General features: G+C 37.2%; 1 protein-coding gene across 8 annotated transcripts in view; it reads left to right on the top strand.

Annotated features, from left to right (window-relative positions):
- Positions 1 to 13596, top strand: part of LOC125649278 (TP53-binding protein 1-like) — a 43920-nt gene that overhangs the window by 13052 nt on the left and 17272 nt on the right. For 5 of the 8 annotated variants that reach the window (XM_056165627.1, XM_056165624.1, XM_056165628.1 and 2 more), the window contains 13 exons: positions 919 to 1003; positions 2786 to 2941; positions 3245 to 3379; positions 4182 to 4425; positions 4756 to 4950; positions 5091 to 5523; positions 6515 to 6949; positions 7363 to 7488; positions 9433 to 9589; positions 9715 to 9781; positions 12119 to 12321; positions 12504 to 12564; positions 13255 to 13343. In XM_056165627.1, the coding sequence (XP_056021602.1) occupies positions 919 to 1003; positions 2786 to 2941; positions 3245 to 3379; positions 4182 to 4425; positions 4756 to 4950; positions 5091 to 5523; positions 6515 to 6949; positions 7363 to 7488; positions 9433 to 9589; positions 9715 to 9781; positions 12119 to 12321; positions 12504 to 12564; positions 13255 to 13343 (2386 nt within the window). The remainder of the gene's footprint in view (positions 1 to 918; positions 1004 to 2785; positions 2942 to 3244; positions 3380 to 4181; positions 4426 to 4755; positions 4951 to 5090; positions 5524 to 6514; positions 6950 to 7362; positions 7489 to 9432; positions 9590 to 9714; positions 9782 to 12118; positions 12322 to 12503; positions 12565 to 13254; positions 13344 to 13596) is intronic. The other 3 variants (XM_056165629.1, XM_056165626.1, XM_056165630.1) reach the window with 2 other exon arrangements.

Here is a 13596-nt window from a genome sequence, read left to right as displayed (position 1 = left end):
TTGATTGGATTAGGCAGAGGAAGGCCCCTTTTGATTGGATTAGGCAAAGGAAGGCTCCTTTTGATGGATTAGACAGACGAAGGCTCCTTTTGATTGGATTAGGCAGAGTAAGGCTCCTTTTGATTGGATTAGGCAGAGGAAGGCCCATTTTGATGGATTAGGCAGAGGAAGGCTCCTTTTGATTGGATTAGGCAGAGTAAGGCTCCTTTTGATTGGATTAGGCAGAGGAAGGCCCATTTTGATGGATTAGGCAGAGGAAGGCTCCTTTTGATTGGATTAGACAGAGTAAGGCTCCTTTAGATTGGATTAGGCAGAGGAAGGCTCCTTTTGATTGGATTAGACAGAGTAAGGCTCCTTTTGATTGGATTAGGCAGAGGAAGGCTCCTTTTGATTGGATTAGACAGAGTAAGGCTCCTTTTGATTGGATTAGGCAGAGGAAGGCTCCTTTTGATTGGATTAGACAGAGTAAGGCCCCTTTTGATTGGTTTAGACAGAGAAAGGCCCCTTTTGATTTTCAGACTTATTGCGGGCCTTGTATGACATGTCAGGATTCCAGTATGGGAGTCTCCTCATAAGGTGTAACTTACCATGACACCAGGGCCAGAGTGGATCCCTAATTTTGAATTTATATACTTTATGTTTCAAACTGTATCTCTGTATGAACAAGGGAACTCAGGTGAGCAATATGTCCCTTGACGTATGAAGTTCTTAGTTGTTATTAATAACTTATTATTTTGTACCACTTCATGTTTTCACTTGTTTTATAGAATATACAGCAATGACTTTATATGTACCTTTATGAGCACAAACCAGATGGTTTTAGTTTACATCATCCCTAATTATATAACCTGAATTGCATCATCAGTATTAAAAGAAAGGTTAGGGATTGACACGAAGGTGAAACAAAATATTTTTCAGGAGCAGAAAGGAGATTCTGTGGAGTTTATTGGAACAGAGTTTCTAGATATGGATGTCATATCTATCAAGAGCACAGATGCTACAGGTACTTGTACTTAATAATCAACAATAATTGATAAATAAAATTAATAATTTACTAGTCTTAGACTCAGAATACTAGACTTGTTAGTAGAGTGAAGTTTGTGGAGATACATTTACATGTATATGTATTCAAACTCACAAAATAGCAATACCTGATGATATAGACTAGATTAAATTTTACAATTTGAGCATAAATAAAACACTGATAAATGAAACAGAATTGTTGTGGAGCACTATTTTCAATGTTATTAATTTACAAAAAAAAAATGCTCATTACTCTGCTATGTAAGGGGTTAAGATATTCTTATATGGACCTATGAACTTGTGCAGATTGTTGGGTATGTAAAGGGTTAAGATATTCTTATATGGACCTATAAACGTGTGCTGATGGATTAGTTTTGATGTAAGAAAAGGTTTAACAAATGTTCTCACAAAAGTTGAAAATTGTGGGACATGCATTAGACTACTTTATCACCTACGCATAAATAATGTACAAACTGTTATGGCTGAAAATGTAGACAAGTGAAAAACGTGGTATTTTTCTCTATCATTTTGATATATATAAAAGGTTGTTCTAATAATTCATAAAAAGGTTCTGATGAATATAAGTCAGGTTAATCCTAAACAAAAAATTGTGTCGTTTTGTTTTGGTTTTGATACATTGACACTAAGGAAGGGATCTAACTCTTCCACAGAAAATTAGAATTGTTTAAAATCAGGGAGGGCTACATTACTAACCACCTGTCAGCTTTTGGTAAATCACAGAAAATTTCGCTGGCCCTGGGTGATGGTGAAGCAACATCCTTGTTATGAGTCGTATGACTGAATCCTACAACTCTCACTTTTTGTGATTTTAAACTCTCAGCAACTTTAACTTTACAGTAAGATTTAATAAATGAAGGGGATGAAAGTGGATTCTAGGACTATCCTCTTCCAAGGAATCAATAATGTAGAAATATGTTTAGTGAAAATGAATGTAAGTTGGGTTCATTCACTAATCACAAGACCAGATATGGCAAAATTTGTGTGTAAAGAAATAGGTACAGTTTCTGAAGTCATTTAGCCCAAAATATCGATGATTTCACTTGGAGCTCAAACCCTGGCATTCAAATAAGGAATAAATTATTAAACCCAAAATCCACTCAGTTTGATCAGCAAAATGATTTGTGTCATGACGAGACCTTGAAGTTGGCATGAAAATGCAAAAATGCCATTTTCAATGAAAATATCCACAAATTCAGGTGGTTTTTCCTATCAGGAAACATACAGCGCATGCGTCGAGCAAAATCATATTCAAGCATGTGTTTCATCTTAAAATAATACCCAATATATATCATTTTCATTTTGCTTGACAAATGCGCACATCTTTTCCAGAGCAATAATCTGTATGACATTTGACAGTTTTCAGGCTTATTTTGAAAAAAAGGCGGGAAATGTCTTATTCATGATGTCATAATGCTATCCAATTAGGAATATCATTCTGATTTTGTTGACATAGTATACCTGGCATATATTTTACTTTCTTAAAACGCTGATTAAGGTTAATTCCAGACACATTTTATAAGAGAAAATTTTTGGCCCTTTTTATGTATACAATCGTACCTTGTTCTTTCCTCATGTTGTATAGTTACAAGACACAAGATAGTTCATATTTCTCAGAGTACCTGGTCATCATAACCTAATGCTGTAGATATATTTGTATGTAAACTGTAGTGTATATGGAATCTGATTATTTGTAAAGAATTTAATTGATAGAGATTGATGAAGTAAAGAATTTAATTGATAGAGATTGATGAAGTGCCAGAGTCTCAGGAGGAGTTATCATTGAGACTGACACCATCACAGAGTGATAAATCAGGTAGAGAAACAACAGATACTGAGGTAGTTCCGCAGCAAAATAGAGAAAGGCTGCCATTGGTCAAAAGTCAGGACCTTGTCACAGGTGTGTATCTAACAGTTTAATTACACCCAATGTATAAAGAAAAGTTGTTGTGATGCTGTACCCACAATGACATTACAAAATGACATGTAGACATAAATACATGTATAACAGATAATATTGTGTCTGTGATTGGAATGAAACTGTGTCTCTCAGTTCTGTGTTATCTCTAGCAAGAGAGGTAACACACTAAGTTGACGCTACTTTGTAAAAACTGAAACCATAGCTTTCTTCTCTATCTGTCCCTCTGTCTGACTGTCTGTACACTGTACAAATGTTAATTAATGTACATGCATGTTTAAACAGAACGGACATCTCTACAAAAGAGACAGACATATTTGTCCCAGCCTACAGAATGGGACAGGATGGCAGGAACGGATTGGAGGAGACTCCGCACTGTAGAGTCCAGGGATGAGGATGGAGCCGGGATGGCTGAGTCAGGTAAACTAGTGACAGGATTAAATTGAATTGAACAAGAACTGTGAATTTTATATGTACAGTTGGATGGATCAAACAGTTACCTCTCACTTTCTGTAACTGTCCCTAAATATACGCCAACCGCTGCCGTGGTCTAGAGGTAGAGCCTTTGCCCCACATGCGGAAGGCCGAGGTTTGAATTCCAGCTGTGACAGACCTAAGTTGTTAAAACAGGTAGTGACAGATCTATCGCCGAACGCTCGGCATTGGGTGTGAATGTCACAGGTCCATGGAGATGACCTTAAAAACAGATGTCCCGTGTCACAATAGGTGTGGCATGCCATAGAACCCTCCATATGAGTGAAAAATTCTTAAGAGGGACATTAAACAAGATACAATCAATCAATCAAATATATGCCCACAGTTTTGTGTTTGCTGTTCTTTTGCTCACCGTTTACAAAGTTTCAAGCATTTGTTCTTTGTTTATTAATTCTAGCAAGTTGTTATATACAAAATTATATATAAAAAAGAAATTAAGTTCTGTCAGAGCTGCACTCTCCTACATGGCTGAAGATCTGATTTATTGTGGATACACAACACAATGTTTAGTTGATATTAACATGTTCAACTTGTCTGTGTGCAATTTTTCTGTGAGGCTTTAAAATACGTTTCAGTTTTTCAGCATCCAATTCTTAAAGAAATAAACAATTAAAAACATTCCAGGAAAAAATGTCAGGGACTATTTCTTCTTATGATTTGGATATTGATGGTGTTCACTGTCCAAAAATGTTGGGGACTATTTCTTCTTTATGATGGTCTTTTACAGAAAACTTTGCCTTGTCACTGCCAAAAGATGGCGAACTGCTACATCCCTGTAATGTCTCCCCAGAGAAGTCTCCCAAATCTGGTATAAACAGCCAGGCCAGTGAGAAAAGTATTAAAAAGGCAAGACAGACGACAAGTACTGCACTGGTAGAGAGATACAAGGAACCCCATACCAGGTCAAGGACACAGGAAGGTCAACATGTTTTTGATAGTCTTGAACCAGGACCCAGTGGTCTCAATTTACAGTAAGTATGGGAATATTGCTCTTTTTACATACACTGTGAAGACTTTCTAATACTGTATAAGTGGAATTTTTAACGATGACACAAATTTAGTGATTTTTTCATTAAAATGGGTATATATATTGAGCGAGAGCTAATTTTAGCAACTTCATAATTCATGGAAAGATACCTAATGCCTTCAAAATGGGATAAATTGTTAGCAATATTCAATTTTAGCAATCTCACCACTCTTGCTAATAATACCAAAATTAAATCCTCACTAAAAATTTCTGCTTATATGGTACTTTGTACACATACTGAAATTAATTTACTGATCTTTAACATTGTATTAAGTTGTAGTTCAGAAGATACACCTCCCCAAGCACCTGTGACAACAGAGTCCCAGGTGTCTAATCGCAGCTTCATGCTTCAACGACCAGATGCACAGAGTGAAGCCACCAGAGAATCAGAGGACACTCAGCAGAATATCTTCAGAAGAAGTGTGTCTGCCAAAGATTCTCCAAGAAAGAGAGTGATTGAAGAGGACAGGTAAGCTAATCTGGAGAAAGAGCCTGTTAGCTGCAGGTGTTCCTATATGTTAATTCAAGAATGAAAATTGTCTCGTGCACAGTAATATGAAAAATGATATTTATATGTAAACTAAAAGATTGTGTAATATATTGTTTCAGTGATGATGAAGTAACAATAGTTCAAAAGTCTAGGAAAACTCAGTCTTCACATCAGCACAAATCAGACGAGGACATTAGTTTTAAAGAAAACCATTCTCAGTCCAGGCAACCTAGCACTCCTAAAGCGATAACAATGGAACATTCCTCACAGCTGACTGACAAGGGAACATCAGGGATGACTGCATTAAGGAAGATTCCATCTCTCTCTAGTGAGGGAAGTCAATCCAGAGTATCACTACACAAAAAGACTTCAGTATCCACGGAAGGCGGATACCAGGCCAGTGTAGAGGACGAACAGAGTGTTTCACACTTTCCTGAACCTGAAGCAGTTGTTCGGAGTCATGAACCTGAACCGTTGACAGCGATACCAGTAGATATCTTTGAATCAGGGGGCACTGGTGCAGTGCGTGACCCAGAACCTGAAACTATTGAAGTACGTTAGATATTTCTGTTTCTGGCAACTTGTAATATTGTAAGTGTTCATTAGTTTTCCCTGTTAGACACAGAAATGATTTATGGAAATGACATGACAGTTGAACCTCTGTATCTCAAAAAAACCATGAGTAGGAAGTCCGAGCTACGTTTTCTTTATGTATTTATTTCAACTTTAAATATCTTGAACCCTCGTATATCACGAAATGAGGTTTTCTGATTAAAATTTTTCTGCCGTGTGTCATCACCATTAACTTTTCACATTTTCATCTTCTCCAGAACCACTGAGCTAATTTTCAATCAAAACTAGACATCCTTGGGTAAAGGGGATTCATGTTTGTTCAAATGTGGCATCCCCGTGTTGTGTGAATTCATGTTCAGCTATGTCGGGACCCTTTAAAAATTTTCAGGGGAATTGTTATGGGTCAGCAGAAATCAATCACAGATTTCACACAATCTATTCACAATTATTGAAAGAAAAATATACCAATAACAAATTACTAACTTACAGCAGGTATACAATATCTGTCTGGTGCTGGTTTGATGCCGAGCTGAATTTTCACATGAGAATGTAAACTGTCGCAAATCAGCTGTTAAATCCAAAAAGAATCCAAAATCCCCAGATCTTATTCAATGCTAAATTTACAGTGTATTTATACTGAAATGAAGTTTCTAGAGCTTTTGTTTTTTTTTACGACTCGGTTGAATAGAGTTACTGCAAAACAAGTTTTACGTAATCTTTATATTGAAATAAGAAGCATCGTTCTAAAAACAGAACATCTAGAATATTGTGCGAGTCACAGGGGTCAATCAAGTACAAATGTATTATACAACAGGAATAAAGATTAAAAAATCAATTTTTTAAAAATCATAACAGCAGATCCAAGGCACACAGGTGAGTGATATGGCCCCCATGGGCCTTTTGTTTCTCAGCCCCATCAAATTCAAGATAATGATATTTGACTGTATATTTATCTTTATATTTTGGTTAGGTCACCATTGGACAGCGTAGGAGGACAGCTAAACCTATCATGCACACACCTGTCTCTGGAAAGAAGAGGAAACGACTGACAAAGCTCAAGATTGGAAACCGCCTTGAGAAATGTTCCCCGCCTAAAACCACGGAAACACCCAATCTGTTGAAAACACCCACACTCATAACCACAACTGCTTCGTCTACAAGTAGTGAGGAGACCTCCCAGATGAACACGGCCAAGCCAAGTTTATTGACGGAGAGATCCACCATTATTCTGTCTCCACCTCTGGCCCGGGCGTCATCTCTTGAATCGGTTCTTTCCCGTCCACCTTTAATGTCTACCTCTGAAACGCCAACTAATCGGCCAACAAAGGCAAGGTCTAGTAGAACAGAACCAAGGTTTAAGATTCCAATGAGGACGGACTTAGAAAAGTCATTAAATATAGAACAGGTTGGTGAAATTTACCACCCTGTATTACAGCTGTACATGTATGGGTGTGGATGTTTGAAATAACTGTTCATCCAACTGCCCAGGATACATAACTTTTGTTGCTGGCAAACAAATTTCTTAGTATAGATGCTCGACGGAACATTTTGATATTTCATCTAAATAAAATTCCAATGCATCAAATCTATTTATTGTACCAGTAATGAAATTGTAACAAACCAAGGGGCTGTATAAGATTATATATGATTTGGATCAAAGTTATTGAAACAGGGGCATACAATTTTTACAAACAGTCAACCCAGCATATCTAATTTTTACAGCAAACTTAGAACACTGCTCACAGGCAGAGACTTCCACAGATAGCAGCGTTGAATATTCAATAGAATGAATAAATGCTATGTTTTTGTTTTAATCAGCAGCTGACAGCTTCGGAGGCATTTGAGCGTAAAACAATAATAGTCAAGATAAAGCAGTTTGAAGTTCGGACAGAGATAACCGAAGTGATACAACAAGGAAAGGTTTTGTCGAAATCTGAAAAGGAGGTATGAAATTTAGAGCAGCTCATTTCATTGACATAATGTTTGTGTAAGCATTAATGTTACGATAGCATTGAATATTAGAATGTACTGTACATGGCTTCTTCATACAGTAAAGCATGGTTATAGCGAACTTCCAAGGCCAACGAAAAACATTTACAGTGTATCATACAGTAAAGCATGGTTATAGCGAACTTCCAAGGCCAACGAAAAACATTTACAGTGTATCATACAGTAAAGCATGGTTATAGCAAACCTCCAAGGCCAACGAAAAACATTTACAGTGCATTATACAGTAAAGCATGGTTATAGCGAACCTCCAAGGCCAACGAAAAACATTTACAGTGTATTATACAGTAAAGCATGCTTATAGCAAACCTCCAAGGCCAACAAAAAACATTTACTGTGTATTATACAGTAAAGCATGCTTATAGCAAACCTCCAAGGCCAACGAAAAACATTTACAGTGTATCATACCGTAAAGCATGGTTATAGCAAACCTCCAAGGCCAACGAAAAACATTTACAGTGTATCATACAGTAAAGCATGGTTATAGCGAACTTCCAAGGCCAACGAAAAACATTTACAGTGTATTATACAGTAAAGCATGGTTATAGCAAACCTCCAAGGCCAACGAAAAACATTTACAGTGCATTATACAGTAAAGCATGGTTATAGCGAACCTCCAAGGCCAACGAAAAACATTTACAGTGTATTATACAGTAAAGCATGCTTATAGCAAACCTCCAAGGCCAACAAAAAACATTTACAGTGTATTATACTGTAAAGCATGCTTATAGCAAACCTCCAAGGCCAACGAAAAACATTTACAGTGTATCATACAGTAAAGCATGGTTATAGCGAACCTCCAAGGCCAACGAAAAACATTTACAGTGTATCATACAGTAAAGCATGGTTATAGCAAACCTCCAAGGCCAACGAAAAACATTTACAGTGTATCATACAGTAAAGCATGGTTATAGCGAACCTCCAAGGCCAACGAAAAACATTTACAGTGTATTATACAGTAAAGCATGGTTATAGCAAACCTCCAAGGCCAACGAAAAACATTTACAGTGTATTATACAGTAAAGCATGGTTATAGCGAACCTCCAAGGCCAACGAAAAACATTTACAGTGTATTATACAGTAAATCATGGTTATAGCAAACCTCCAAGGCCAACGAAAAACATTTACAGTGTATCATACAGTAAAGCATGGTTATAGCGAACCTCCAAGGCCAACGAAAAACATTTACAGTGTATCATACAGTAAAGCATGGTTATAGCGAACCTCCAAGGCCAACGAAAAACATTTACAGTGTATTATACAGTAAAGCATGGTTATAGCAAACCTCCAAGGCCAACGAAAAACATTTACAGTGTATTATACAGTAAAGCATGGTTATAGCAAACCTCCAAGGCCAACAAAAAATATTTACAGCCAAAATGTACTATACGACAGGGTAAAGGGGAGTAGGATCTCTCAACATGAACCTCTCCCCAATCCCCTGTAAAGAATTTGTGGTGATGGGATGGAGAGATTTTGAAAATCTTTCTACCTACTGAGTCAGAAATGTTAGAATTGATGGCTGTTTTACCACAGGAGTTCAAAGTACAGTTTTACAATGGAGTACGTGGAGGAAATCTGATAAAAATCTTCTGATGCAAAACAACAACATAGAGAAATTTCCTTCTATTCAGTGTGCCCAGCTGGGGGTATTAGTCCTGTTAGGACAATTCTAGTTGAGCCTGTATCGAAGTTTTATGCAATCTCAGTATGTAAAACTTGACTCTGGTAAACATTGAGGCCCATTGTTCAGGTGTTGACAGATAAATCTCTGTATGTAAAACTCTGGTAAACATTGAGGCCCATTGTTCAGGTGTTGACAGATAAATCTGTATGTAAAACTATGGTAAACATTGAGACCCACTGTTCTTTTGTTGACAGATTTCTAAAGAACCTGTGACAGTGAAAGTTAAAACTTACCAGGAAATAGAGACATTGTCTCCAAGTTCTTTGTCACCTTCACGCACAATTAGTTCCTTGACCTCTGGTGACCTTGGGGACATTAGTTCAAGCATGTCACGATCTGGTTCATCCAATGGTAAGTACAGCATATGTATGTAAATTGTAGGCGGTGCAAAGACTTGGGGAGTACTTTTTGTCAACTGAAAAGAATGACTGTTTTCAGGGGAAATTACAATAACAGTTATGTTTTATTGTTTGCAGTTCCTTCTTCACTGAGTGAACATGATATACCATCAAGGCAACCCAGTGTCAACAGCCTGGAGGCCAGGTTTGTTATTCAGATAAGCTCATATCTCTGACAGCCTGGAGGCCTGGTTTGTTATTGAAATAAGCTCATATCTCTAACAGCCTGGAGGCCAGGTTTGTTATTCAGATAAACTCATATCTCTAATAGCCTGGAGGCCAGGTTTGTTATTCAGATAAACTCATATCTCTAATAGCCTGGAGGCCAGGTTTGTTATTCAGATAAGCTCATATCTCTGAACACAGGGTGCATGGTTTAGCTCATCTGAAGGCTCTTATCTGTCAGTGTTGTTTTTGTAAACTTTTCACACTTTACTTCTGGAGAACCACTATGCCAATTTTAACCAAACTTGGCACTAAACATTCTTGTTTGAAGGGAATAGAGGATGTTCAAATGAAGGGTCGTACATCTCTTTAAATGGAGATGAAAAGAGATTTCAGACAAGAAAGCCGAAATAAATATGCATGAAAGCGACAGTGCTTTCTCGATATATTGCCCCCCCCCCCCTCCTCTGTTTTAATGCCACTGCCACCCCAGCTTATTACCTGAAAATCATTTCTTTAAAAAAAACAGATTTCTCCCCTATTATAATGCCATCCCACATAATGCCACATGCCATTGATTTTCACAAACAAATGGTCAAATTTTACAGGGCTTACCCTTGATAATAATGCCATTCAGTGATCACACCTGTACTTTGTTTACAGGGCTTACCCTTGATAATAATGCCATTCAGTAATCACACCTGTACTTTGTTTACAGGGCTTACTCTTGATAATAATGCCATTCAGTGATCACACCTGTACTTTGTTTACAGGGCTTACTCTTGATAATAATGCCATTCAGTAATCACACCTGTACTTTGAGAGCAGTGCATGAATTATGACAGACTGGACAAGGTAGTCAAGTGGTCAAGTTAATTACGCATAATTGCTGAATTAATCTCGAGATAATCTCAATGATTATACAGAATGAAGCCCATATGAATTTATGTGATTGAATTTCTTTTGACTTCCCAGTGAATTGTAAGTAATGGTGAATTTGTTATATTGCCCCCCCCCCCCCCCCCCCCCCCCCCCCCCACACACACACACACTTTATTGTCCAAATTGATTATTTTGACCCAAAAGTTGGCAATATGTTAAAGGAGCACTGTGCACTATACCTGATTTAGTGTAGATTCAAACAATGACATCTGAGACTGTGGTGGGACAACAATATGGGCTTAAGCTGTACTTGGGAATGCTTAGGTACATGTGCATTCTGTAAAAATCAAGAAGAACCATGGAGATAGAATTTCTGAAATTAGTGTGCAGGAATCTGTATGCAATGTAAATTCTTGTCTGTTATCATGATCATAAAGGTTGGGGTTAGTGTAGAGCCAGTAGTAGGGCTGTCATGGTTCCAAAAAATTTCGGGTCGGGTCGGTTCTAAATTTTTTACTTCGGGTTCGAGTATTTCGATTCGGGTCTATATAACTATTTTAAAATCTAATATACAGTTAAAATTAAAAACCTTTATTGTATTTTGTCACAATAATTACTCGGGGACTTGGACTGAGGTTTAGACTTGACATCCATGGTACTAGAAACAGCATTGTCACTTCTACTCGTTTCCATCCATGCTTTCAATGTTTTGTCATTAACGATGTTGATTCTGTGGCGTATTTTCAATGCGTATGTCATATCTTACATATACTGTCATTATTTACAGTTTTGTCCACAATGCCATCATTTAATAATTGATCAAAATACCGCCACCTTTGAGGATTTTGACGACATTTCGTTTAAACGGATTTCTAATAATGATTCTATTTTAAAAACCAAACCCGAACCGAAATACGGGAAAATGGAACCCAACCCAACCCGAACAACATGACCGGCGGTTTTCGGTCATTTCGGGTACCCGTTGCAGCCCTACTCAATAGGTGTTAAAATTTTATGATTTGTCCTGTGGCAGCTGTTGGCCTTTTGTTGGACCACTATTCAGTGTTCCTAACAGTGAACTTCTAGTGTCATCTGTGTCTCAGCAGCATTACTCAGGTGAGCATTGTGGCCCGTGAATATTTTGATGTTATATGTATGTAGGACTCTGCCAAGTTTTAAAAAGAAGGTATTGCATCTTGTGCTAGTTTTGTACAAAAAAAGGGGATGGGGGGGGGGGGGGGAGAGGAAAATCCAATTGTTTATGATGTTTTAGTTGTCACCATAAAGATTAAATGAGATAATGATGTGTAGTTTCCTACTACCTAGACTGCACATAAACTCTTTTATGAAATTATAGCACCATGTTTTCCCCAATTATAGGTCTCCCTTCTTTAAAGAAGTTCTATGGTTATTTTTGTTTTGTTGATTTAAACAGTTCAATGGAGGTGATCTCCCCTGCCCAGGACTTGCCAGGGCCCAGCGAAAGAAATGTGGCTCCGTTGACTACAGTTACCCCATCAATTCCAGCTTCAGCACCAGCTTCCGATTCTTTTACACCCAATGTCTCTGCTGGATTTGTTGTTAATTCACCGTCTGGAAGCAGAGAATTAGTAGCTGATAAACCGACGACCAGCACAGGTGACTTAACTGAACAGCCTGAGAACACGCTGAAAATGATACAGAGCATTTAATGGTGATACAAAATACATAATGTAGTATGGAGACTACAGCAGACGAATTTTGATATTGTAATATCTCAACTATTTTAAAATTATGAAAAACGGTATTCTCGGTGTGGATGACGTTGATTTATTTTGTAGGATATGCTGGAGAAGTTCGTGAGGATGATGTGCCAAAGTCTGGGTCCAGTGGAGAAATCAGGTAACACTGTGTACTAATGAAGTTTCCTCAGGTAAAACTATGTGAACTGCTAAAGTTTCCTCAGCATGAGAGCATTAGTGTAAAATTAATCAACATTGTGACTTGTATTCATATTTATACCTTTAATGAATTTTAATCTGATACTGAGTAAAATGTTGGATACATTTACATGTATGTATGTGTATAAAGGTGACCTGGGAAAACACAGAAGTCCACGGGACCATGATAAAACTTAGAGAGTTTGTGTTTCCGAGAGTCTGGGAATGGACTTGCTTTAGCTTTTACACTAGCAGGATATAATAGTTTACATCATGTGGGGGTGGTAAATTTATAATTTCAATTTTCCATATTATTTTTTTAATAATCAAATGCTACCCAATTGCCCATGGCTGTAAAAATATGATCAGGCTTATAAATGTAGTGAAACTAGAAACTCGATAAGTAGATTGTTTTCACCATTAACTTTTTTATCATTTCCCCATTTATACAACCCAAAGTCAGCTTTAAAATTGTCTCAAATTTCAATATTTGGTTTCTGTATTTTATTAAATTTCAGGAATTGAAGTGAAAATTTTCCTGACCCCTTAGAAGGAGGAGGCTTACATAACTGTCCTTTAGGCCTTCTTTTTTAGTTTCAGTAAAAGAATGTGTTGCATAAGGAAGTAAAGTTTTGTGTGTTGTTTATTTCAGTTCTGATATACCATTCCAAGATGAACAAAATATCACAGCCACAACAGAAAGCACTGGAGTAGGATTGATTAGAACTGAACCTGTCAAAGGTAAACATTTTGAAGAATTAGAACTGAACCTGTCAAAGGTAGACATTATGAAGAATTAGAACTGAAACTGAAAAGGGTAGATATTATGAAGAATTAGAACTGAACCTGTCAAAGTTATATATTGTGAAGAATTAGAACTGAACCTGTCAAAGGTAGATAATGTGAAGAATTAGAACTGAACCTGTCAAAGGTAGACATTATGAAGAATTGGAACTGAACCTGAAAAGGGTAGATATTGTGAAGAATTAGAACT

The sequence above is a fragment of the Ostrea edulis genome, chromosome 5 (assembly GCF_947568905.1).
Source record: "Ostrea edulis chromosome 5, xbOstEdul1.1, whole genome shotgun sequence".
NCBI classification, from domain to species: Eukaryota; Metazoa; Mollusca; class Bivalvia; order Ostreida; family Ostreidae; genus Ostrea; species Ostrea edulis.
Note: the sequence above shows the minus strand (reverse complement) of the source record. Positions and strands in the feature narration are given on the sequence as shown.